The sequence below is a fragment of the Ochotona curzoniae genome, unplaced genomic scaffold (genome assembly GCF_017591425.1).
Source record: "Ochotona curzoniae isolate NIBS_2020 unplaced genomic scaffold, NIBS_Ocur_1.0 contig_3622, whole genome shotgun sequence".
In the NCBI taxonomy this organism is placed as follows: Eukaryota; Metazoa; Chordata; class Mammalia; order Lagomorpha; family Ochotonidae; genus Ochotona; species Ochotona curzoniae.
In genome coordinates this window covers 8505447-8531667 of record NW_024465926.1, presented here as the reverse complement: position 1 = coordinate 8531667, position 26221 = coordinate 8505447, and the positions used below count along the sequence as shown (strand labels likewise).

At 46.5% G+C, this 26221-nt stretch overlaps 2 protein-coding genes across 3 annotated transcripts; one reads left to right on the top strand and one right to left on the bottom strand.

The window, feature by feature from the left end:
• Positions 1-1638: 1638 nt before the first annotated feature.
• Positions 1639-17036, bottom strand: KARS1 (lysyl-tRNA synthetase 1). Of its 2 annotated transcripts, XM_040982347.1 has the most exons (15): positions 16940-16994; positions 14312-14491; positions 12623-12782; positions 11439-11604; positions 8921-9014; positions 8388-8574; positions 8163-8288; positions 7424-7543; positions 5583-5745; positions 5315-5488; positions 5072-5157; positions 4685-4770; positions 3685-3811; positions 2602-2745; positions 1639-2043 (listed from the first exon to the last, which is right to left on the bottom strand). In XM_040982347.1, exons 2-15 carry the CDS (start codon positions 14455-14457, stop codon positions 1945-1947), a joined length of 1878 nt encoding a protein of 625 aa, XP_040838281.1. In that variant the 5' UTR covers positions 14458-14491; positions 16940-16994; the 3' UTR covers positions 1639-1944. The 2 variants fall into 2 exon arrangements, with proteins under 2 accessions (XP_040838281.1, XP_040838282.1); XM_040982348.1 differs by lacking the exon at positions 14312-14491 and having other exon boundaries at positions 16940-17036.
• Positions 17037-17142: 106 nt separating this feature from the next.
• Positions 17143-25829, top strand: LOC121157901 (TERF2 interacting protein). The gene is made up of 3 exons (XM_040982349.1): positions 17143-17897; positions 20648-20772; positions 24675-25829. The coding sequence occupies exons 1-3, from the start codon at positions 17225-17227 to the stop codon at positions 25068-25070; spliced, it is 1194 nt and encodes a 397-aa protein (XP_040838283.1). The 5' UTR covers positions 17143-17224; the 3' UTR covers positions 25071-25829.
• The last annotated feature ends 392 nt before the right edge of the window (positions 25830-26221 follow it).

The window sequence follows — 26221 nt, the reverse complement described above, 5'->3', positions numbered from 1 at the left end:
CTCTTCCCTAACCCTCACAAAGCACTTCATTAGCAAGTTCTGTAGCTCTTAATTGCCACTTCCTGAATCCATCCAGTTTTATGGCAATAAGCTAGTCCAAGGTACTTCTAACCCCATGTGGAGTTGTTATGATACCTTATGAACTTTGATGTTTCCTTATCTAATTCTACTTCCTCTCACAGCAGTCAGATCACTCTTTTCAAATAGCAAGGGTGGCACCTAGCACAGTAGCCTAGTGCTAAAGTCCTTGCCTTGAACTTGCTGGAATCCTGCATGGGCGCTGGTTCTAATCCCAGCAGCCCAGTTTCCCATCCAGTTCCCTGCCTTGGGACCCTGCACCCATGTGGGAGAACCAGAAGAGGTTCTTGACTCCTGGCTTCGGATTGGCTCAGCTCTGGTCGTTGCTTCCACGAGGGGAGTGAATCAGTGGATGGATCTTCCTTTCTGTATGGGTGACTTTCCAATAAAAATTTAAAAACAAAACAAAAAAATGACAAAAACCTCAGCAAGGATGATGTCATCTCCCTGGGTAAGTAACTCAAGGGCTTCTTAGCACTTTTCTCCCCTGCAAGCCTGGGAATATGTGGGTTCCTGTCCATTCCACTACAGCTGCTAGCAAATTGTAACCTTTCAACATTTCCAGGCAGCAATGCATTTATCACTTCCTACTCCTTCTAGTCTTCATCTGATCTGTCTTCTTTCTTGATATGCTGTCCCGGCTCCTCAATCCACATCCTGCTAGGGTCACAGAGCTGCCTGTTTTCTAACCAAACGGATCTTGCCATTTGTGATCCCACCAATGCTTGGCTTTCCCAGTGGTTTCCACTGACACCACTGCCTAAAGTCCACTGGACCTTCTCCCCTCCCCTTTAGGGAGATGATCTCCCTCTTAGTCAACACCACCTCACTGAAGAGTGCCATAGGGAAGCGCTTCTTCAGAAACACTACCTGAACGCAGAGTGGGATGCTTGCAGAGGCTTTGCTCAAGCGCAGAGGCCAAGTTCTTCGTCATGACACACTTCAAGTAGGGGCTCCATTATAACAGGAGCACTTTATCCCTGATGAACTGAGCTGCAATTATCAGAAACCTGACTTACTAGTCAGCTTTCTATTATTTCCAGCTCAGCCCTTCTGCTCAAGTATTTGCTTCCTTTTTCCCCCGTACTTCTACTTTTCCACTTGTACAAGCCCAGAACTTTGAGGGATGGAGTGTCTGACCACCTCCATTGTCACCATTTCCCCAGACCAGGTGGTCTCCATCTTACTCCTGTCCTCCAGTTACTAATCTTACTAACCATTTCCTAAACAACAGCATTTTTGAAAACCCTCCAATGGGTTCCTTCTCCCTGAAAAATCACTCCTGTGTGTGTCCCAGTGCTGTTCCTACTGTTCTCCAACAAGGTGGCCCTATACTCTGGATCACCCTTTCCCACATGGTTCTTTGCTTGGTGTCTTCAGACTGCTACTCAATGTCATCTGGCAGAGGTCTTCCTGCATTGTATTCACAACAGGACTTGCTCCACCCACCTTGTTCTATTTGTTTTAGTAGGTACCACCAACAGACCAAGTATGGACTTCTTTCTTTTCTTGACCTCCCCACTTCAGCTCCAAAGAATGTACATCCCATGAAAGCAGTGACTTAGCTTTCTGTTTACTGTTGTGTCTCCAAAACCCCTAAAACAATGCCTGCACAGAGTAGACACGAAACTGACAGAACCTTAAATATCACTCAGACCAGCAATCAGGTAAAAGGCTGATCTTCCAGAGGTAAAGAGGAGAGACAATTGGTTTATTTGTAACAAGGAGTAAAAACTTGTCATTTCTCTTCTCTCTTCTGGTGCCAGCTGAACCATGGTACAGTGGATGACAACGCACAAGAATTCCCTTACTGCTTGTGGAAATGCAAAGATGCCTGAGTTGCTCAACTTGCAATTTTACTGTTTTCTAGACAGACGTGCCAACTGTTGTGCTTTCCGGGGTATCAGTGGCTGCCAAAGTCTCCTTCTTGTCTTCAGGTTTCATGGCAGGAAACAGAAGCACTTCCTACAGGAGGTAAAAATGCACTGGGTGCTAAGTATTCAGAACACATCTTTATAGTTATTCACTCACTGTTTTGGCCTTTATTGATACCACTCAAATCCAGAGGTCTGTATCTACTGGTTGTAAAGACAGTGTGTCCTTTCACTCTGACCCAGTTCCTTCCCAGGTAGAGGAAGGAAAAGAAGGGTGCACATCAATGTCTGCGGCACTGTGTCCAAGTTCCAATGAAATTGATGTCCTCATCCATAAGAGTGAGGCACTGTGGGTTTCCACATCTCATCGGGTTGACTTAAGTGAAATAAGATAATGCTTGTGGAAAGCTTAGCACCTTCTAGATCCTTAAGAAATGCCATCAGTTAGCATTCCCTCTGCCTCAGGCAGAAATACCCCAAATCCCAGAGGGCCAGACACCAGCCCATGCCCTGTGAAGCAGTATCTAACTCCTTTGCCCATTCCTCTGCCAACCCAAAGGCCTTTCTTTACTTCCCAGGCTCCTAAGCGCCTCCCCCGCAACACAATGGAACCTCAGAGCAGTGTGCACTGGGGAGGGCTGCTACGCACCTTGATGTTATTGGAGTCGGTAAGAAACATGGTAAGGCGGTCGATGCCCATGCCCCAGCCAGCTGTGGGGGGCAGCCCATATTCCAGGGCGGTGCAGAAGTTCTCATCTATGAACATTGCTTCATCATCACCAGCAGCCTTGGCCTACAAGAGGAGGGAGAACCAAAACATTCTCCAGGACATCTCTGTCTAAGTAAACACACCACATGTTCAAAGGCACGTCATCAGTACAGGGTCCCGACACTTCAGCCTTGCTAAGACGTTTAAAAGATATAAAAAGCTAGAACTGATAAAAATCCATCTCAGAACAGGCCAACTGTGCTGAGGTAAAACACCTTCCTGGCATGGGGCTCTGGGACCCAGTGAGACAGTCTCAACATTATGATGATCCTTCTATTTCCTCAAAGGACTCAGCATGGCAGGGGTCCTGTAAGCAGCCATTTGGGTTTTGTCTACTTCATTTATCTTTATCTGCTCTCATCCTCAATAAATGAACCATGAAAGAAAAATAATGTATTAAGGCAAATGAGCTCCCAAGGCAAGTGCCCTGCTCCCCATTCAATCAGCTTTGACTAAGTTCTTCTTGCACTGTCCAGTCAAAACCATCCACGGGGCTGGAGAGGTGGCACAGCAGGCTAATTTTTCACTCTGTGGTGCCTGCATCCCATGTGGGCACTATTTCATGTTTTGGCTGCTCCACTTCCCATCCAGCTCTCTGCTAATAGCCAGAGAAAGCAGTGGAGGTTGGCTCCATGTGGGAGACCGAGAATAAGCTCCTGTCTTCAGCTCAGCTCAGCTCTTTCCTTGTGACCATGTGCAGAGTGAATCAGTAGATGAAAGATCTGTCTCTTTTCTTTCTCTCTCTGTAACTTTTTCAAATAAATAAATAAATCTTTAAAAACACAATACAACCAACAAAAAAGCAGGCCACTTAGGTCTTCCTTAGATGTCCACTGCTTCATCTTTTACTCCTGATGAGCTCACCGAGAATCCAGTGAGCAAAAAGAGTTAAGGCTGCCATTTCCTGGCGAGGAGGTAGGTACACTGATGAAACACATGCCTTGGCTCGACACTCTCACCTACCTTGGCCTGTTCTTCAAATAGCTGTCGCTGCCGCATCGGGTCATTCAGTTCTGTGTAGGCATTGCACACTTCCTTCTTCATGACAAACAGCTCGAAGCGCTCCGTCAGACCCTCCTTAGAACGGTGCCTGAGAAAACCAAAGAGGAAGCTGACTATCCAACATCTGGTGTAAAGATTCCTGAAGTTGAGAGGACTTAAAAAGTTTTACTGATTCTAGCATGAAGCCTGTGTGTATTGACACATGGCAAGGAGCCAGAGACAAGCGACGGAGATTGAAATAGATCTTCCCAACCAGCAGTTGGTGGACTGCTCACACACCAAGCCACATCTCTGCACTCTTCCCAAACAGCCTCTGAGCTGGCTGCAAGATGCATCACCCAGAGGCTTTCTCTGCATTGTCATGCTAAGGCTTGTTCTTCTACAATGCTTTCCCTGGGAACCCCGCTGCCATGGAAAGGAATCCTGGGCTATGCTGCCAGTGACATTGTGCAAAGAGGCCTGCAGGACAAGATCCCACATGCAAGGGAATCTAAGTGACCTGGCAGAGTTCCCAGGTGACAAGATATTAGCTGTCCAGCAGTGATGGACTTGGTACATATGGAACCAATAATCACACTCATGGAATACTGACTAGTGCTCAATAGTCAAAATTAATTTGTAGCGTCAGGCTTTTACCGACTGAGGGTCACATAGGATAAGGGATGAGGGCTTGAGGAATTTATATATCAACAACAAGGAGTTGCTGTGAAATCCCATAAGCCTATCTATAGATCCCATCAATTGTCTCCACACCCTTGCCTGGAAGTAGCTCTTTTTGTTTTGTAATATCCAATCAATTATCCTCCTACAAGAGCCACCTTGCTCACAACAGCCAACAGCAAGTAGAGCAGAAAGGTCCACCCACTGATCCACAAAGTGTTGAACAGAAGTGGTCTTAAACCACTAAATTTTGGGGTTGCTATAAACCAATTGGGAAAGGAGACACCATGCTTCATCTTACCATTTAGCCAAAGGGCTCATGATCTGCGGGTGATCACAGATAAACGTGGGATTGATGCAGGTCACTTCCAGGAACTCGCCGACAAGCTTAATGAGAAAGCACAGCAGAGGCAGATTATCACTTCTGATCTTGCTAACCTACCCAGATGACTTGGGCACATACCCAGAAGGCTGTACCACTGCTTTTCAACAGATGGAAAGTGTTAACCAAGATAATATACATGAAATAGTTGTTGCAGTTTACTACAATAGTTGTTTTATTCCTCTCTTTAGGGTTTTCTTATGCAGCTGTAGAAACCCAGTCTTCCCAGTTGGGTCCATTTCCTGGGGAATAGGGGGCTGGTAGGCACTTTATGAGAACATGCATGCTAAGGACAGAGCCACTCACCTTATCAAGAAGCCTGGCTGTGGTTCGAGGTGGGGGGCACTCAACACCTTTTGCCACACAGATATCATCAAGAATTCTGCGAGTTTCTAAGACACAAAAGTACAAGTTAGGACAGGAAACATAAAATGAGGCCCAATAAAAAATGTATATAAAGAGAATACTTCCTGTCAACTCTAGTTATGACCCAATCAAATTCAGAAAACAGGAAGAAGGCTCAAATGATGGAGGGGTGTGTCACTTTACCTTCAGTTTCAAAGAGGTGAGTTTCTGGCAGCTTCATGCCAAGGGCTTTTTCAAGCTCCTCTACCATGCTGATTCTCCGGAAGGGTGGGGTGAAGTCAATCTCATAGGCTTGGCCCTCTGGGCCTTCAGGGTGATAGGTGACCTTGTAATCACCTGTAACATGCTTCACCATGCCTAGAAAAAAAGCCAGCCATTTAATGCAGACAGACCACAAGAAATTCCTCTGAACGCAGCACATGAGACAAGTGAGCAAGATGAAAGAAGTCACCTGAAATCAGCTTTTCTGTGATTTCCATGAGATCATGATAGTCTGCATAGGCCATGTAGAACTCACAGGTGGTGAACTCAGGATTGTGAGTCAAATCAATTCCTTCATTTCGGAACTGGCGTCCAATTTCATATACCCGGTCAATGCCACCAACCACCAGCATCTAGCAACAACACATGGTGATGGCTATGGTTATGACAGCCAGTCTTATTTTAGCAGCCCTGGGTAGTTTCTGTCTACGGATGCCCTAACTTAGTTTTCAGAGTTCAGGAATGCGCTCAGCCCATGCTGAACAACCTTTAGACCTTTCTAGTGGAAATATGTCTCTGCCTGGCTGTCCAGGAATGCTGGACACTCTCCCCGTCTTGGGTGTTTCCCACCTTGAGTCTCAGAGCTGTGAGACTTCAGCATGGAAGTTAGTGAGAGAAGATTGAAATTCTGCACAGGACTTGCTCTGGCAAAGAAGGTTGGCATTATGTAGCTTTTACAGGCAGCTCCTTGTCTGTAGAGCCAGGGTTATGGGCTGTGCTGTCTAAAGAAGGAAAAGATGCTGGAGTCTCCATGCAAACACTCCAGTGATATGTCTCACAATTAATTCATTTATGTGGTCTCTAAGCCTAATGCACTATTTATCATGGTTTGGATATGACGTATGGAATGCCTGCTCATCGGTGTGGCAACCTTGGCAAGTGGAAGGACCTTTAAACACCTACAAGAGAAGGTGATTTCATCACTGAGGGTGTCTCCAGAGGGGATTAAGTGGGGGACCAGTGAGTTCTGTCAAGGGCTGTTATAGAAGGACAAGACTGGCTCTTTCCTCTCTCTGTTTCCACTCTTGCCAGGTCTCTCTCTCACATGCTGTCACCATGGTATCTGCTACGATGCGATGCAGCCAAGGGGGATTCACCAGAGACTAAACAAATGGGACCGCCTGACCTGGACTTCAGTATCCTACATGGCGAGCTAAATAAAACCCTTTTCTTTTACAGGTCCTACCCACAGGCATTTTGTTATAGCAATGGAAAATGGTCCAACACTTTGATTCTCCTAGAGACTGATAACTTCCTTATATCATTGGAAAAACTTTTTTTTTTAATTAAAGTATTTATAATCAAGTCTATTCCTGCAACTAAGATTCTTTAAATTATTTATTGGAAAGGCAGATTTACAGAGAAAAGGAGAGACAAAAAGATTTTCCATCTGCTGGTTCACTCCCCAACTGGCCACAATGGCTGGAGCTGAGCTGATTTGAACCCAGGAACTGGGAATCCTATTGAGGTTTTCCATGTAAGTGCAGGACCCCAAGGCTTTGAGGCATCTTCCCCTGCTTTCCCAGGTCATAAGCAAAGAGCTGGATGGAAAGTGGAGTAGCCAGGATATGAACCAGTGCCCATATAAGATCCAGTTGCTTAGAAGTGGAGGATTAGCTAATTGAGTCATTGTGCCAGGCCTGAAACTAAGACTCTTGAGTGAGTCTTCTATTCGGTGATTTGAAAATAAATCTTCACATAATTTGATATGAATTATCTTATTTTTAATTTCCTGAGAGATTTAAATTCTTTCTCTACAAAAGACTAAAGTCAGATATCACCCAAATTTCTAGCAGAGCTAAAATGTTACAGGTACCTCTATACCTAACAAAGCTAACTCCCTTGCACTCTGCCCTGTATCGTTCTACTGGTCTTGCAGAGAAATTCTGTGTTATCGTCACAAGCCTGAAGATTCAGAATATTCTTGGTTATTTCCATCTCACTGTTCTTATTTCTGATTATGCCTTTCTAGCCAATGGTTTTCCAGTCTTCTGCTTTTCTACAAGAACAGGATGTCTTATTACCGATTACCTTGTGGTAGAGTTCTGGAGCAATTCTCATATATAAGTTCATGTCCAGCTCATTGTGGTAAGTGATGAAAGGCTTGGCCACAGCTCCCCCTGGAATGATGTTCATCATGGGAGTTTCAATCTGAAGAAGACAGGGAGAAATGCTTAGTCCTCAGACAAGCAAAGACTTTGGGACAATGCAGGCTTTACAGGTAGCACTGTCTGATCATGTTATATCCTAAAAATTAGAGCTGCTAAGTTTGATAATAACGTGCAAGTGCCTGACTAAAATACCTGCTGTTAACCCCAAACACCACTAACACACTACCATACATTTTTACAAGCTGACAAATGGATGACTCTAAATGGATTCAGATTTTTTTTTTTAGTATAACTTCCAGGAACTCTTCCAGGTATCCAAAATGGGTGGCCTGGGCCCAAACAAGAGGGCTGTCTCCTGCTGCCTTTCCCAGGCCAGTAGCAGGGAGCTGGATCAGAAGCGGAGCAATGAAACACCAATTGGCAACCGTATGGAATACCAATGTCACAGGTAGTGATTTTCCCCACTATGCCATGACCCTGGCTCCTAAAAATATTTTTTAATGCTACAAAAATAAGAAAAAAGGCAGAATTTAGACATAGCAAGAAAGAGGACGTTCTCAGGAAGTGTGAGGCATATTGAAGTAGGATGCGGCTCTGAAGAGCGAACGGGTAGGAAGGGAGAAGCAGCCGGCTATGCCTAGGAAGCAACTGTGTATCACCTCTAGGAATCCCAGCTCATCCAAGAAGCTCCTTATATATGTGATGATCTTCGAGCGGATGATGAACTTCTGCCTCACAAAATCATTCAGGATCAGGTCCAAGTACCTCTGGCGGTACCTGGTTTCCTAAAGCGAAAGTGGAAGACAGAAATCACTGACATGGCTGATTCAACAGTATGATGAAAACAAGTGGGATGCCTCCTGGTGCCAGAGCTAGGAGCTTACCTTGTCTTTGAGGCCAAAGTGAAGATGAGGTAACATATGCAAGCAAGGAGACAGCAGTGTGATCTCGTAGGGGATGATGCTCAGCTCGCCCTTCTTGGTCTTTCCCGGATTCCCCTGGACCCCAATTATGTCTCCTCGACGCAGTTTGTTATTGATATGGATAAATTCTTCTTCTGATTTGTAATTCCTGAAAGAATACAAGATGTAATGTAAAACAGTTTCCATTAATAATCACCACTCAATCAACTGTTACTATCTAATTAATGTGAACCTGAGAAGAATCTCCCATTCGGGGGCAACTGTTAGAAGAATCTCCTTTTCTTTTTTCTCTGTCGTCATGCAAGTTCAGAATAGTCACTACTTTCAGGTGGGCAGATGCCCTTTCATCATCTTCTCAGCCAGACCCAAGCATGTCCCTCTCCTTCTTAACCTGCAAACACCAGTGGGAACACAGACCCCGGCAGCCTCTCCCCAGCTGTGCTGCTTCAGGCCAGCTTAATATGTATGGCCTATAACCAGGGATTTCTACAAACCTGGAATTGGCCATGACTTGCAACTTGACCCCCTCTCCTCGAAGGTCATAGAAGATGAGCTTTCCTCCAGATGCTCTTTTGGCATGGATCCTACCTATAAAAGCAACAACAAAAATACTGACAATGACAATCAGTGCCCCAAAAGCTCCCTCATAGGTTTTTTTGTTGTTGTTGTTGTTTTTGTTTTTTTAATTGAAGAACACAAAACCAAATCTTTCTGTAGCTAGGGATCTAGGTCTTGCCTTTGTCTTCATGGCACTGATAACAGCTCAAACCAGCTCAAGGTGCATGTGCGGATCTGGTTTTAAAGATGCCTACAGAATTCCTGCAGACCCCTCACTAGAAGTGGTAGCACTATTTGTGGATCTCACATAGAAACACCAAGCATGGCTGGTGCCGTGGCGTAGGAAGCTGCCGCCTGCAATGTTGGCAAACCTGCATGGGTGTTGGTTTGTATGCCAGCTACTGCACTTCTGATCCAACTCCCTGCTAATGCACCCAGAAAAGCAGTAGAAGAGGATTCAAGTCTTTGGGTCACTGCACCTCCGTGGGAGACCCAGAAGCTTCTGGCTTCAGACCATCCCAGCTCTGGCTGTGGCAGCCATTGGGGGAGTGAACTGGCAGATGGAGGATCTGTCTCTCCCCATCTCTCTGTAACTCTGCCTTTCAAATAAATAAATTTTTTATTGGAATTTGTTTTATTGAAAAGTCAGATATACAGAGAGGAGGAGGGACAGAGAGGAAGATCCTCCATTAGATGTTCACTCTCCAAGTGGCCACAATGGCCAGAGCTGCGCCAATCTGAAGCCAGGAGCCAGGAGCCTCCTGGTGTTTCCCACGTGGGTGCAGGGTCCCAAGGCCACCAGCAGCGAGCTTGATGGGAAGTAGGGCTGCCAGGATTTGAACTGGCACCCATATGGGATCCCGGCACGTGTAAGGAAGGACTTTAGCTTAGGCTACCACACCAGGCCCAAATAAATGAATCTTAAAAACAAAAACCAAATCCCAGAAAATACAACTGTATAAAAGTGTACAATTTACATGGACAACATTCACAACACAATTCTGTGGAAACTCAGTCCTAAGAACTCTCAAATGTAATGAGGGACCCACAAGAGCCTTAGGAATCCCATGCGGAGAGAGACCAGTGGGAGGAATGGAGCATCTGGCAGAGGACAGCAGCTGGCACTGGGTGGGAAGGTGACTGTTCCAGGCAGCATTTCACTGAAAAGGTATAAATGAATGCAACAGTATGGCCCATGAGAAATCTCCAGATATCCTTCTATGTTCCCTACTATGACCAAGCACTGAAAAACCGAGCAGCACAAGAAAACAGACATAAAGCAGAGAAGGTCCAATAAGTGGTAAGGGCAAGAGAGTCAAGAAATTTCCAAAAGGTTGAAACATTTCTGAAAACACAACACAACAAAAAGATAAAATTTCACAAACTTCACAAAATTTCACAAACACAACAAAAGATAAAATTATCAAAATCAAGCTTAACATTCAAGAAAGTAACTTTGTATAAAAGCAAGCAACTTTTAAAAAGCACTGAGTTCAACAGCACCAAAATTGTTATTTTTTTAAAGAAGAAAAATGGCATCCCTACTGATACAATGAAATCATGTTTCTTATAATGCACACCCCGAGAGGCCGTAGTTAGTGGCTGAAGTGCCTGAATTGCTATTATCACACTCTTGGAAGATCTGCACTGAGTTCCCGGCTCCCAGCTTTGGTCAGGCCCAGGCATGGCGGCTGTGGGCACTTGAGAATGAACTATGCAGCAGGGGACATGAGTATCATATGTTCCACTTCTAATCCAGCTCCCTGCTAATGCTCCTGGGAAAGCAGTGGAAGATGGCCCGGGTGGCTGGAGCGCACCTGGATTGAGGTGCAGGTTCCTGGCTTTGGCCTGGCCCAGCCCAGGTTGCTGCTAGCATTGAGAGTGAATCAGAGTATCAAAGCTCTCTCTCTTCTTCTGCTGCATACCCTGCCTTTCAAATACGTAAGACTAACATGAATACATCGATATGTATTTTACTAAAATTAATGGACTTTAAAAAGAACGAACCTTTGGGCATTCAGATGTTGGCAGAGGTCACAGTCATTGGATTATGACGAACAACTTTCTCTCTTTAACTGTTAACATTTTTGATCGCTAACAGGTTTAGTATTACTGGGGTGAGGGTGGAGAAGATGTAAGTTTTTAAAATAAGGAAAAGAAGATTCTACCAAAATACTCTTATTCCAAAACAATTTTATGCTAGCATAGTCTTGGTGCAAAACTTTCTTAAACCCAAGACTGGAATCCTTGGGAGCCTAAAGCCGTGGTTCTTGCTGTAGAACACAGGCTCTGGCAGCAGGCTCACTCCAAGCGCCCCTCTCCAGTGCCCTCCCCCGAGTGTGGTGCCAGCCCTCAGGCTTGCTCTACCGCCTTCCATGAACACATAACTTTCCCTTGGCTTCTCAAGAGGTCTGCCTGCTGAGAGAGCGCCATGACCTGGAAGGGACTTCCTACCTGCCACCTTCAATGTGATGTCAGTCAAGTGGTCTCCTGGCTGTAGGTGACTGTATTCTTGAATGAACTGAGTGAGTGAGATGTCCACGTGGAACTTGTGTGGATAGGGGTCTTCCCCGTTCACCTTCAGCTGCTGAACTGCTTGACTGCGGATCTTGTAGTATTGCTGTGCGAGGAAACAGAAGCCATGAAAGGTGAATCCGGTCAGAGCCAGAGCTCACCGAGCAGAATGCTGTCTTCTGCCTCAGAGTGGCCCCACTATGTCCAACTTTCCTTTAACCAAGCACTCAGCACTGCTGAAATCACAGGATCCAATATTAAGGGAGATTTTTGCTTAAAATATGCACGGTGGCCACATTTGCATGATGGTTCAATTGGCTAATCCCCCCACTACAAGTGCTAGACTCCGTAGAGGCCCTTGTTTGTGTTCTGGCTGCTCCGCTTCCCATCCAGCTCCCTGCTTATTGACTGGGAAAAGCAAAGGATGGCCCAAAGCCTTAGGGCGCTGCACCCATACAGGAAACCCAGAAGAAGCTCCTGGCCCCTGGGTTTGTACTGGCTCAGCTCTGGCCATTGGGGCCATTTGGGCAGTGAACCAGCATATAAAAGATCTTTTTCTCCTTCTCCCTGGAAATCTGCCTTCCCAACAACAACAGCAGCAACAAATATATATATATATATATATATATATACACACACACATACATATATACATATATACATATATATACATGTGTGTAATTTATTTGCATAATTATTCTCTTATTCTGGGCCACATGTCAACTTTGCAGCAATGCAGACCCATGGAACACATAATAGCAAGTATTCTACAGCAGGGGTCAGTCAACATAGCCTTAGGTGTTGGTGACTAAATGTAACTGGTTTTACAAAACCAGGGAGGGGGAATATGGAACAAGGGAGAGAAAGAGAGGTGGACCTGGCTTATAGACCTTTATCAACCGAAGTAAACCCAAGGCCACCTTTGGGACAACTCTGAATCAGACGGACCAGTCACTCGGGAGCACTGGATTCTCCCATGCGCCTGCCCAGAGTTCAGTCAGGGCCCAGCGGCAGCCCACCCTGACCAAGGCAATGACCCAGCACCCAGCTCCTGTTTATCTTCTGCCACAGCCTCATCAACAGCTCTGCTCAGGTCCAGCCACAGCGTGGCCGATGTGACTCACGTTTGGGTCCAGGCTCTCTTCCTCGGTACCCACACCATTGTCAGTGGCATGGTTGGAGACAGCAGCGGCCGCCTGGCTCTGTTGTTTCTCACTGAGCTCTTTCTGCTTGGCCTCTTTCTCTGCCAGCTTCTTCTCAGCTTTGAGGCGTCTCTTCAGCTCACTGTTGGGAAGATGACAGCAACCATTGTCATCGCTACCTGAACGGTCACTTATCAAACCCACCAGACAGAGGGAAAGACCGCCCATTTTCACTCTGCTTTCGAGTCTCAAGCATTTGGTACCAACTAACATGAAAATGCACCAGAACAATGTCCCACACAGCAGTTTCTAGGGTTTCTGGAAAATCAGCAAGATAGGCTTTCCTTGGCCAGGAGTGCCTTGGGAACAGGGCTTAATTCTGAGTTGTTGTAGAGACCGAAGCCTTTATAGTACGAGACCTAATGTGGTAAAGTAATATCCCTAGGTCGGGCTGCCACGTCTCACTCTCCCTCTGCATCTCAGAGGAACGAGGCGGCTCTCAGAGCGCTGGGATACAATCAAAGCAACACTCTCCCCAACAAGGCCTCACGGAGTGTGTAAGAGCCTGACTTTGGCAAGAGCAGCACCCATGAAGCAGCATGGCACAGGGTCAATATTCTACCTTTACAGTCAGAGTGCCTGGGACTAATTCTGACACACCTAACAATTACTTGGGGAAGTGACTTATCTCTTCCTACCTGTAAAACGGGAATAAGTAACAGTCGCACCCACCAGCTACTGTTGTGTGGACTGAGATAATCCTTACATGGGTTGACCCTGACCTTGGCAATAGTTGGCACTCAAATCTACACTGTTCTGAGTGTCCCTCAATACCATACCACTTCATTCTCTATTCCAAGGACAGAAACCCTACAGTTTTGGAAACATTTCTGATTAAATTTATCATGATCCAAATTCTGGATCCTAGTCAGCTGAACTCAAAAGGCAAAGCACTGTGACAACGTGGTACCTCCTTTATGATCGGAATCCAGAAACAAGAAGAGCTCGGAGAGAAAAGGGTACCCAGTTATTGGAGAGCCCACAGATCATTCCTTCAACCACAGAACTAGAATATTCTGTAATAGTGAACCATGGCAGAAGATCTCAAGTCATGCTTGCTTATTGTATACACCTTTCAGTTTCAAATTGTACTTATAATAACTAAAAAATAATAATTCGAGTGGATCATTTTAAAGAAGAGCTGGTCCTGATGGCTTCAAAGTAGGCAACTTAATTTCACAAATTCAGCTCAAGTGGGCCCTTAAGGCTAACTAGGATTCAGATAAACTCATTTTCCATTCAATTAAGGTGTCAGTATTTATTTCCAATCAATCCTGAAGATTTCAGGATAGAACTAAGGCTAGAAATCAGATTAATCCCAACAGTTAACAAAATCTCAGCACGACTGAAAAGACACTAACTGGCATTAGAAATTCTTTGTTTAAACAAGGATTCTACTCTCAATACTGCCCCAAAATAAGATACGTAAGTCATGTGAAAATTTTACAGATAGAATCTGAATTTATTAAAAAGAAAATGAGAAAGAACGTGCAGCAGGGGAGCTGTTTCCTGAGCAACAAGCCCAAAGACTTAGCTATGGGCTTAACAGACACCAAAGCAAGTCAAGAAAGAATTTTGCTCCCAGAGCAATAAAGGTAACCAGGCACCAACCTTCTTTTATCAGAAAGTGGCTTGTCCTTGTGATGTGCTGTGAAAGGAGCAAGTTGACACAGCCGCAGTTCCCTCTGACCCCACTCTGCCCAGAAGGTGTGGCGCAGGGACCCCCTAATAAGCCTTAGGGCAGCTTGCGTCAACATGGCAGAACACCCCGGAACTAATGATTACCACCACCTAGCAGAAAACACAGAGATGTGGTGTCAGATGGGACAGGCAGAACATGTGCATCCAACCAGCACCCTTGAGGGTGGGTGAGGGAGTCCTTGTTTGTACTAGCCTCCAGTGGCACCCATTTAACTCACAGCAGCCCTGCAACTGGCACTGTGCTGGGACTGTAACTGACAAGACTCTCACACCAGGTAAGGGAAAAAGATGCACATCTGACGCCATGTGTCAACAGCAAGTCAGTCAAGCCTTACAAGTACAAATGACCACATCTAGACTGTTCCTGAAGCCCAACAGATGGCATTGGGAGAAATAAAATGAGGAAAATGCAAACTCTAGATGAGGCTAAAAGCAGCCTACACCAAAACACCTCTGAATCAAAGACAGGACTGGAGTTCTGTAGAAGAGGCGGAGACTTTCATTAAGACCCTTAGGCTACTTACATTTAAACACTGTTGACACCAGAGGACAACAAAAATTACCAAGACCATGCTTTTCATTGTGTTTATGTCAATTGGGGGGGCGGGTGGCCTTTCATTTGGGAAAGTGTCAGTTAGAGAAACAGCTAATCTGCTTTTTTTTTTTTTTTTAATTTGGGGACAACACCCAGTATAAAATCGTGCTCACTAGAGATTTCAGATCAAGGGAGTTTTAAGAACAATTTAAAAAAAATGGAAATGTCAACCATAAAAATTATTTCAGCCTCTGGCCACTAGAGGAACATCAACAACAGATTCTTGCAGACCAGGTGCTGTAGCCCAGGCTGGTGGGCACATCCAGCCCTGGCACATCCAGCCATATATACGGTTACAGGAGACTTGAGATCGAAGCTCCATTACTCAGGATCAGTGCTGGACTTTGCTTTAGGTATGCACACATTAGCCATGTACTTAATTAGCCAGAAACTCTGGTTATTAATCTGAAAAACAGACATTAACACTGCTTATACAAGGTGAGATTGCACAGAAAGATTATACAGGTCTAGCACATAAAACCTGCCCCCAAAATTGATAGGGTGTGTAATCTCAGCAAAGTTTAAAAAGTAACCGAGTAGTTTTTGCAAAATACTTAAGACTTTACTCTAAAATGGAAACAATGCTTTCAAGGCACCTATGATACACAGTCATAAAATTCCCTTAGTAGAACCAGGGTTGAGGCACAGGAGGTCAAGCTGCCTCCTGGGCCCTGCCTCAAATACTGGCTGCTCCACTTGCACCCAATGTGCCAGGACAGGCAGTGGAAGCCCATCCAAGCCTTGGGCCCTTGCCAACTGCATGAGACACCTGGATGGGAGTTCTGGGCTTCCGGTTTGGCCTGAGCCATTATGGTAACTTCGCAGAATGAGCCAATGCACGGGATTTCCCTCTCTCTGTAACTGCCTTTTGAGTGAATGAATGAATAAACAACATTCAGTTACTGATGAAAAAGCCCCAAGTCCTGTCAATCCTGTCAGTCTTCCCCAGTCCCAAACCTTCTGGAGATCTATCCGACCACTCTGATGGATCAAAAAGCAGACTGTGATCATTAGACCACAAAACTGGATTTTTTTTTTTTTGCCCTAAAATAAGTGAAACATAAGCACAGGGACACCAAAGGAACCTGCTGTGAATTCCTATCCGAGGACTGCTCACAGCAGTTCCCTCAGCATTCAGCAAGACTACAACCCCAAAGCTGCTAAGTTCTGTCCTGCTCCACTGCCAAGGTACTATGATGCCTTCTTCTGACCTCGAAGGAAACACTCAAATTACTGTCCCTGTTTTGTGACTCACAAGAGGACCCCAGGGTGTGCCAGACACTGTGGCTAATCCTGATTTCTGCAACATTCTGGACACACTGGAAAAATCGCGATGGTTAACACCCACGCATCCTATCATTCACTTCAGTCAACGCGCGACCTTCCAAAAGAACCCATAGGGACAGACGCACTCCATCGTTCTAGCATGAACCCCTTTCTGAACACTCACGGCTCAGAACGCCCTGGGCGAGGTGGCCGAGGACATGTTGAGGGCCACACACACACACAAAGTGAGGCTACTGAACATTTTTCTCCAACTTGCTCGAGGGGGAGTGGCTCAGTGTTAAAAGAACGAGCTTCTGGGAAGGTGGGAGGGAACGAACGTGGGTACGAAATTCAACTTTCTTCTGTCACCTCGCGGTCCCCCTAGGCTAGCTGCTCCTGTGCCGTCTCTCGCCCCAGCAGCACAGTAGCGGGGGACCCCCCAGCCCTGACCCCATCCCGTCTCCAAGGCCAACCTCCGATCTCCAGCCTCCCGCCCCAGGGCATCAAGGAGAATATACTTTCTCCGAGCGCAGCCGCTGCGTCCCCCAACATGTGCGTCCCCACCAGCGCCCGCAGTTCGGCTCCCGGCACAGGCTCTCCCGGACCAGACACTCCGGCCGCTTCTCAGCCTGCACTCCTGGACCACCAGAGCTTTCACGATCCACAGCCACACTTACTTTTTGCTCAGTTTAGGCTCGCCATCCACGTTCACCTCCACCGCTTGCACAGCGGCCATCTTTCCCCGAGAGCCCGACCCAAAAGTGACGAGTAGGAGGGAGGCTGCCAGACGATTTCCAGGTCAGGGCGCGAAGCCCCGCCTCTTCCGGGTGAGACAGGAGGCGGGCGTGCCGAGGCGGGGCCTGCGCAGGCGTACTGCTCGGCTTATCCACCACGGTCGTCTGGGGTGGCGGCAGTCTGCGGTGGCAGCAGCTGGCTTCCCTGTCAGCCCGGCGTTGACAGACATGGCGGAGGCGATGGATATGGGCAAAGACCCCAACGGGCCTACCCATTCCTCGACTCTGTTCGTCCGAGAGGACGGCAGCTCCATGTCGTTCTACGTGCGGCCTAGCCCGGCCAAGCGCCGGTTGTCCACACTCATCCTACACGGCGGCGGCACCCTGTGCCGAGTGCAGGAGCCCGGGGCCGTGCTGCTGGCCCAGCCCGGGGAAGCGTTGGCTGAGGCCTCGGGCGACTTCATCTCCACGCAGTACATCCTGGACTGCGTGGAGCGCAACGAGAGGCTGGGGCTGGAGTCCTATCGGCTGGGCCTGGCCTCCGGAGCCGGCCAGGGCACAGACGCCAAGCCTGGGGCTTCGGCCCAGGGCGCGTCGGCGGAGCCCGAGCCGCAGCCTCTCACCGGCCGGATCGCCTTCACGGACGCGGACGACGTGGCCATCCTGACCTATGTGAAGGAAAACGCCCGCTCCCCCAGCTCGGTGACCGGCAACGCGCTGTGGAAAGCGATGGAGAAGAGCTCGCTCACGCAGCACTCGTGGCAGGCGCTCAAGGACCGCTACCTGAAGCACCTGCGGGGCCAGGAGCACAAGTACCTGCTGGGAGACGCCCCCGTGAGCCCCTCCTCACAGACGCTCAAGCGGAAGGCCGAGCAGGACCCGGAGGCCGCGGATAGTGGGGGTGAGGGCTGCGGCGGCGCGGGGTGCGGGTGGGTGCCTGGGAGAGGGCGCAACTCTGGGGTCCAGGTGGGTGCCTGGGAGGGGGCGTGGCTGTGGGGTGCAGATGTGTGGGAGTGAGGGCGCGGCTGCGGGAGTTCGGGTGCCTGGGAGAGGGCACGCCTGAGGGGTCCAGGTGGATACCTCGGAGTGGGTGCCTGGGAGGGGGCGTGGCTGCGGGTTGCGGGTGGGTGCCTGGGAGTGGGGTGCGGCTGCATACTCTTCTGTCAGAAGTCCATTTTGACACTTGGGCTAACTTTCGCTGCCACTCCCGCCTGGGATTTTGGGGTGCATTCGCACCATTTTCTCCTCTTCCTCCTTTTCATCTGTTTTCCGGGGAACTAGGGTTTGACTAGGGTCGTGTACAGAGAAACCTCCCAGCCTTGCACCCCACCAATACCCAGTTTTCTCCTTCACCAGCAATGGGGTAACTGGCTTCTCGCAGAGGTTTCTTTGGGGAAGAGGGCAGATTTTCTCCTGCTTTGGAGTTGATTTGAAAGTGTGCCAGGCCAGTTTTTATTTGGGCTATGGTCGGTTTGGGAAGATCTCCTCCTGGCCCTGCTTGTTTCTGATCCGGGAGTTTCTGCTCTGGGAGCAGTTGCATTTAAAGTTGGGAGGCCTGTGAGTTAGGACCAGGCGCCCAGCTAGGCTTGGGTCGCGCCTAATGTTGACAGCTTGTGACAGATCCTTTTACATACTGAGGCAGGCTGCCCTTCCCCCTTCCCTTTTCTCACTCTCCATTCAAGAAGTCTGGGGAAGTAGCTGTGTTTCTCTTATCCAGCATGCTTGTTAGGAAGTTTGGAAAAGTGACATTTGAGATTGGTCCATTCACAGGTGCTTGAGTGCCAGACCCGTGGGCTTTGGGGATCTAACAGAGAATCCAGCGGGGTGAGGGAGGGGAGGACGTTGCTTTCTAGAGAACATTGTAATAAATGTATTTTTTTGGGAAATTGCTCAATTTTGACAATCTTTACATAGTTGATTAGGGCGCAAAGGGTCAAGGGTTACAGGAAAGTGGGTAAGACTACTGCTTTCACATTATTTGTAATAAATGGATTTTTAAGCAGAGTTAATTCGAGGCTGTCAGAGGACTGCCCAGAGGGTTATCTGGGAAAGAGCTTTCTGTATGGAGGGATGACAAGGGAAAAACAAAAATATCAAACCCCATCAAACCACCTGAGATGTCTGTAAATCTGCCTTTCAAATAAGTAATTCTTTTTTGTTTTTAAGGTTTATTTATTTTTGGGCCTGGCGATGTGGCCTACCGGCTAAAGTCCTTGCCTTGAACCCGCTGGGATCCCATATGGGTGCCGGTACTAATCCTGGCAGCCCTGCTTCCCATCCAGCCGGGAGCCAGGAACCTCTTCCGGGTACCCCACATGGGTCCCAAAGCACTGGGCCGTCCTTGACTGCTTTCCCAGGCCACAAGCAGGGAGCTGGATGGGAAGTGGAGCTGCTGGGATTAGCAGCCCATATGGGATCCCGGAGCATTCAAGGCGAGGACTTCAGCCGCTAGGCCATCATGCTGGGCCCAGATCTTTTTAATCACTAATGCTATAGTAGTGTACAATTCCTGTCATTTTTTTTTTTGCAGAGATTTTTTGTTGTTGTTGTTATTACTGTGGCAAAGATTTAAAGTGCAATAGGAGAAAAGAGTATGCTAGATAGTGCTGTAACATGATATTTAAAAACATGATATTTAACAGTTGAAATTAAGAATTATGGAAAGAAATGCAAAGTACATTATATATATATATACTTTAATGTTAATGTGATGATAGTCATGACATTGAAGACACAGACTAGAGGAAGTCTTATATATTTGATTATTTAAAAATTAAAATTTATGGTGGCAAAGCCAGAAGGCAAACAGAAAAAATACTCCTGTTAAATTGTGATAGACTTGGTTTCCTTACTGTCCAGAGAGCTCTCAGAAGTCTGTAGGTAAAAGGAAAACTAATAGAAAAATTGGCAAATAAGATGGGATGAAAAGTTCCCAGAAAAGGAAATAAAGGATCAATGAGTATATACATATTTTAGCAAACAAAAGTATATCAGACTGTTAGCAGAGTACTAGATTTGTTTGTAATAAAAGTAATTCAGAATAAGGAAATGTCATATTTTGTCTATAAAATTGGCAAAATTAACAAACTGGATAAGGTAATGAGGCATAGGAAAACAACTACACTTCTCCCTTGTGGGGAGCAGCAAGCTGGCACGATTCTTTGGTGGGCATTTGGGCAATCCGACAGCATGGGTAGTCCCTTGGCGCACTGTAGGCCTACTTCCAGGAATTTGTCCTGCAGGAATGTTTGAGTACTAGAGCAGTGTTTAGTCCTCCTGTTACCAGAGCCTTCTTCTGCTTCTCTCCTGGGGACAGCCACTCTTAACCCCTTGTCTGCTGTGCATCCCTTTTGGTCACAGTAGTACTATTACACTATACTCTAGGCATCAGTTTGCTCTGAAGTTTACTTGGTTAACATAGTGACTTATTAAGATCTTCTCTCTGTAAATTTGACTTTCCAAAAAATATATAATAAATCTAAGAAAATATAAATTATTAAACATTCATGTCATATGTTTTTGTTACCATTCTGAATCAAGAACAGATGTCTTCTATAAAAAAAACAATGAGTGTAGGCCTACTCTTGGACCAGATCTTATAATATTTTTGGTTTATGCAAAAATACTAATTTATGCTGTTCTCTTAAATAGAACCACAGAATAAGAGAACTCCAGACTTGCCCGAAGGAGAGTATGTGAAGAAAGAGATAAAAGAGAATGAAGAAACAGTCAAAACAATGCTTATGGAGACTACCCGGGAGTTTGAGGAGGTTGTGGTATGTTGATGGAGATTTATTTATGTATCTTTTCTCTGCTTCCATTATTTGAAACTGTTTATTCCTCTACTCTTTTCATCATCTAAGGCCAAGGAGGTTAAGAGAAATTGAAGACAGGAGGGAAAAATGGGAAGTAGGTAATGTTCTGAAGCTTTTTTGTGCAAAGGTTTTGGACTTAGCAGGACAGTTTGAGGAGGAGAATAAACCAGAATGATGGTAATATTTAAATAGTATAAAGCAACCTATGTTGAAAATTTTTTCTCTATCCTTTTAAAAATTTTTTTATTTTTGATAATGTTTACATAGTTGATTAGGGTGGGAAGGATCTAGGGTTAGGGGAAAAAGGGTGAGACAGTGGTTTCCAAATTTTCTTTTTCTTCTTCCTATATCCAGTGGAAGAGGATAGATGAGAGGAGAAGCTGCACCCAGCCTCCCAACCACCTCAGTATTGGGGGATGTGGAATGGCCACTCAATGTTATCCCATGGTCCCCAGTGTGGAGCATGCTCCGAGTGCTCAAGTGATTTTGGAAGTTCTGAAATGCTGTTGACTTTGCTGCTCCAAGGATGAGGAAATCCTTCTAAGGGTCACTGGCTGACAGAGTCTGCCTTAGAGTCCCTCTTTGGCCAGATATTTGCTGTCAACGCTTGGTTGAGATAGTTGACCAATCTGTTCTATCCTTCTTCCTCTGCTATGGTACCAGATGTCCTTCATAGGCTCTAATGGACTGCCATATCCTCCATATGCTTCTGGGTATGCCATCCACTGCTCTAAGCCACCGAGGAGGCCCAGTTCTGACACATGCACTCCACAGTCAGACCACAGATCCTGCAATTCTCCCTATGGTTAGAGTTCTGAGTCCACTGGTTCAGTTTGGGAGATCCCCAAAGAAACCTCATCTGAGGTGATCCCAGACCTGACTCTTGTGTGTGCTTGCCAATATGGGGTCCAGCTTTGTCTATAACACACATCAACTTATGCACGTGCTGGTAGTTGCAATTGCTGGGTTGGTTCTATTTCCAGCCTATCTCTTACATAAACCAATGGATGCTGCGGCCAGGCCAACCCTTCCTACCACACACTCTGCTCTCACATACACCAGCTATGGCCTAGTCAGAGCCCCTCAAAAACCCTCACTAGGCCTTCCCCAGACGTGGTTCCTGTGCTTGCCAATGTGCAGCAGACTGGCCCAGTCTGTCCCACATTCCTTTCAGTTCTTGTACTCATCAGTGGGTATTGAAGCCTAGCTCAACCCAACCACCCCCTCTATCTAGCCCACACTTATGCAGTGGGTACCACCACCTGTCTAGGCAGGCCTGCTCCAAGCCCTGGCTTTTATGTTCACCAGTAAGAGCTGCAGCCCATCAGAGAGGTGCCCATTCCCTGCCCAAGATCTTGCACTCTCCAGTTGGTTCTGCAGTCTAGCTTGATAGGATTTTCCCCCAGTGCCAGCACTTGCCAGCTGATGCTGTGGCAGTGCCCAACCAGCCTGCTGTTATTCTGTACATGCACCAGTGGGTATAATTGCTTAGCCTGGCCTGGTCTGCCGTTATCCCAGTTCTCATGCTTATTAGTGGGAGCAGTTGTCCAGCAGGGAAGCTCCCCACAGTCCCCCTACCAGACTTGCTCCTTCACTACACCCCCAGTCTCACATGTGCTGGTGGGTACTGCAGCTCAGTCTGGCATGGCCCACTTCACCTTGGCACTTGCCAACGGGTGCTGTAGTCTGGCCTGGCCTGGTCTCCCCCAGTTCCAGCTCATGTTGGCAGGTGCTAATAACCTATCCCAGCTCAGGCAGCCCACAGGCCACAGCCCAAATGTAAACTGGCTGGTGTTGCAGCCCAACCTGGGCCACCATGCACCTTGTCCTGGTTCTTGGATCTGCCAGTGGTATTATGACCTGGTCCAGTCTGGGCTGCCCCCAGACCTGGCCTACATGTATGCCAGCTGTGGGTACCGTAACCTGGCCTGCTCTGGGCTGCCCCCAGCCTTGGTTCTTGTGCTCATCTGCAGGGACTGCATACTGACAGAGGAGTTAGTTTGAATACTTTGATTCAATATAAAATTTTCAAAGTTAATACTGGGTTTGTATATATTTTCCCCCTAAGATTTATTTGTTTGAAAGATAGCTAAAGAAAGAGGCAGAGAAAGAGATTTCTCGTTCACTGTTTAACTCTCCCAAATGGCTGCAATGGCTGGAGGTGACCTAGTCCAAAGCCAGGTGTTGGGAGCTTCTTTCAAGTCTCCTAAATGGTTGCAAGGGCTCAAGGACTTAGGCCATCCTGCACTGTTTTCTAAGACCAATAGCAAGAGCTGGACCAGAGTTGAGCAGATCAACCAGTACTTTTACCAGCACCCATATGGAATGCCAGCATTGTAGTTGATGGTATATTACCCATTACACCAGAAAACTAGTGCTTGAGTTAAACTTTTTTTTAAGGATTTATTTTATTTTCATTGCAAAATCAGATATACAGAGAGGAGGAGAGACAGAGAGGAAGATCTTTCATCAGTTGATTCATTCCCCAAGCAGCTGCAGTGGCCATGGCTGCACCAATCTGAAGCCAGGAGCCCAGAGCCTCCTCTGGGTCTCCCAAATGGGTGCAGGCTCCCAAGGCTCTGGGCTGTCCTCAACTGCTTTCACAGGCCACAAGCAAGGAGCTGGATGGGAAATGGGGCTGCCGGGATTAGACTCAGCACCCATCAGGCTTGGCACAATAGCGTAGCGGTTAAGGTCCTCACCTTGAACAGGCCGGGATCCCATATGGGTGCCGGTTCTAATCCCGGCAGCTCCACTTCCCATACAGCTCCCTGCTTGTGCCCTGGGAAAGCAGTGGAGGATGGCCCAAGGCTTTGGGACCCTGCACCCGCATGGGAGACCCAGAAGGAGGTTCCTGGCTCCTGGCTTTGGATTAGCACAGCACTGGCTGTTGTGGTCACTTGGGGAGTCAATCATTGGAAGGAAGATCTTCCTCTCTGTCTCTCCTCCTCTCTGTATTCTGCCTTTCCAATAAAATAAATAAATCTTTTTTTTTTTTTTTTTAAAAGGAACCGGCACCCATATGGGATTCCGGTGTGTTCAAGGTGAGGATTTTTGCTGCTAGGCTACCACTTCGGGCCCTAGTTTAACTTTTTAAAATGTTTTTGTAGGGGTAATCCAGTGGTTAGCATCACTACATCCCAAGGTAGAATACTTGTTGCTGTGTCTTACAAAACAAACTCATACTTTAATCAGTTAAAACTTTTTTTTAAGGGTTATTATTTTTCATTTTTTCGAAAGGCAAAGAGGGACATAGATCTTCCCATCACTGCTTCATCCCCCATATGCTTGCAGCAGCCAGGGCTGGGTTACGGTGAAGGCGAGCACCTGGAATTCGGTCTGGATTCTCACATGGATGGCAGGAACCAAATGCTTCAATCATGAGCTGCTGCTTTCCATGCTGGGTATTAGTAGGAAGCTGGAATGGAAGTAGAGTAGCTGGTACTCCAACCCAGGGTCTCTGAAGTGATGTGTAGGTGTTCCAGGCTCTGGTGTAACCACTGTGCCAAGCACCTGCTCGTAATACGGTTTTTCCATGAACTTTTTGAAGTACCATCATATGTATGTTTACACATACATTTTCGCTATTCAGCATGGCATCTAATGTTCTCTTGGAATATTATAGTCAGTTATACATAGAAACACAAATACATAGCTGTACATCATCACCTATGCACCCACATGAGTGTACACACACACACACATTCAAAAGGCAAGAAGGAGTACAGCATATTGGAGCAGCTGAAGGAAGTCTAGCGTGTGTGGAATACAGAGGGTGAGGGGTGGGAGTTAGGAGAGACCAGGTCCTGAAAGAGCGTAGGACTTGGTAATTAGGAACCAGTCTTACTCATCATTTTCTCTAGGTGGACGAGAGCTCTGATTTTGAAATACATATCACAATGTGTGATGATGATCCTTCCACACCTGAAGAAGACTCAGAGGTACAGCCTGATGAGGAAGAGGAAGAAGAGAAAGTTTCTGCACCAGAAGTGGGAGCTGCCATTAAGATCATCCGGCAATTAATGGAAAAGTTTAACTTAGATCTGTCAACGGTTACACAGGCCTTTCTGAAAAATAGTGGTGAGCTGGAAGCTACTTCCTCCTTTTTAGAGTCTGGTCGGAGAGCTGATGGACGTCCTATTTGGTCCCGACAAGATGACCTAGATTTGCAAAAAGATGATGAGGATACCAGGAAAGCACTGGTTAAAAAATTTGGTGCTCAAAATGTAGCTCGGAGGATTGAATTCCGAAAGAAGTAACTGGCAAGATAATGAGAAAAGGAAAAATGTGGCAGATGAGACTGTTAAAGAAAATTTTGATCGTTGGAGTTAGAGTTCTTACATTGGAACAGACACTTACCCTCTGACTGGTATTGCCATTGCTCTGTAAGCCGCAGAATTTTTAACCAAGCAGAGCTGTGTAGGAAGATTAAAAAAAAAAGAAAAATCAAAATTGAGTATGTGTATTTAGAATTGTTCCTGGCAAATATCAGTGTCTATGAAAGGAAAATCTAAACCATTGAGGTGTTGGTTTACATGGTAATGATCTTTGGTAACATGCTAGGGACAAAGTCAGAGGAGCAAAGTTAGGAGGCATGTGTGAAGAGCCCCTCGTCTTTTGGCAGATGCTCCTGTAGCTTGTGAAATACTCCAAGTCAGTTGTGTAGAAGTGCGGAAAGATTGAATTACAAAGCCTTGATTATCCTCCCCCGCACCCCCCTGAGCTTTGGCTCAAAATTCCTTGAGAATTCCATGTTTGCTTTGCTGTCCTTTTCTTCAGTCCCTTCCTAGTCAGGTCATGTCTCAAGTATGTTTCTTTACCTGTCACTCAAGTTTTGGTTAAAACTGACACAAAGTTCTAAAAAGTCTTCAGAACAATTTTACTGTGTGAATAGTAATGTGTTTTTTGTTTGTTTGTTTATTTTGTGCTATAAGGACTGCATTAGACTTAAAAATTAGTGGGTCAGTTCCACTTGTTGTGTTTTTGTTATTGAAAATAAATATAACTTTGTATTTGAATCTTGTCAACCAGTGTTTTGTTTGTTTTTTGTATACATGAAGCCGTTTGGGTATCAGAACCATAAAGGGACTAACAGTTTTAGCTGCTGTTAATTAGAACTAGCAGAGTCTCATTTTAAAGCTAGTAGGCCATTGGAAAGAGACTAGTTCCTCTGGATGGAGCCAAGACAAGATATGCAGCAAGGATTAGGACAGACCTAAGGTGAACCACGGAGAGAAGATGATCGTGAAGGGCGTGTGTCGCAGCAGGTGTCATGGGGTGACCTTGTGGCTGCCATTTTCCAGGCTGCAGCCAGCTCTAGGCGAAGCTGCTGCTTTGGGGAGGCTAAGCGTCAGAGCTCCAGAAATTGCTTCTGAGATGGCACAGACTGAGTCTTCAAAGGAGCTTTGCA

What these genes read in the sequence shown, in the direction of transcription:
- KARS1 (XM_040982347.1), bottom strand. Translation starts at nt 14,457, where the DNA reads ATGTTGACGCAAGCTGCCCTAAGGCTTATTAGGGGGTCCCTGCGCCAC. An exon ending in CACAGAAAAGCTGATTTCAG is followed by an intron (nt 5,489 to 5,582) that starts GTGACTTCTTTC and finishes CTTTTTTTCTAG; the next exon opens with GCATGGTGAAGCATGTTACA. An exon ending in CAGCCAGGCTTCTTGATAAG is followed by an intron (nt 4,771 to 5,071) that starts GTGAGTGGCTCT and finishes TTTCTCATTAAG; the next exon opens with CTTGTCGGCGAGTTCCTGGA.
- LOC121157901 (XM_040982349.1), top strand. Translation starts at nt 17,225, where the DNA reads ATGGCGGAGGCGATGGATATGGGCAAAGACCCCAACGGGCCTACCCAT. An exon ending in GGAGGCCGCGGATAGTGGGG is followed by an intron (nt 17,898 to 20,647) that starts GTGAGGGCTGCG and finishes TCTCTTAAATAG; the next exon opens with AACCACAGAATAAGAGAACT. An exon ending in GGGAGTTTGAGGAGGTTGTG is followed by an intron (nt 20,773 to 24,674) that starts GTATGTTGATGG and finishes CATTTTCTCTAG; the next exon opens with GTGGACGAGAGCTCTGATTT.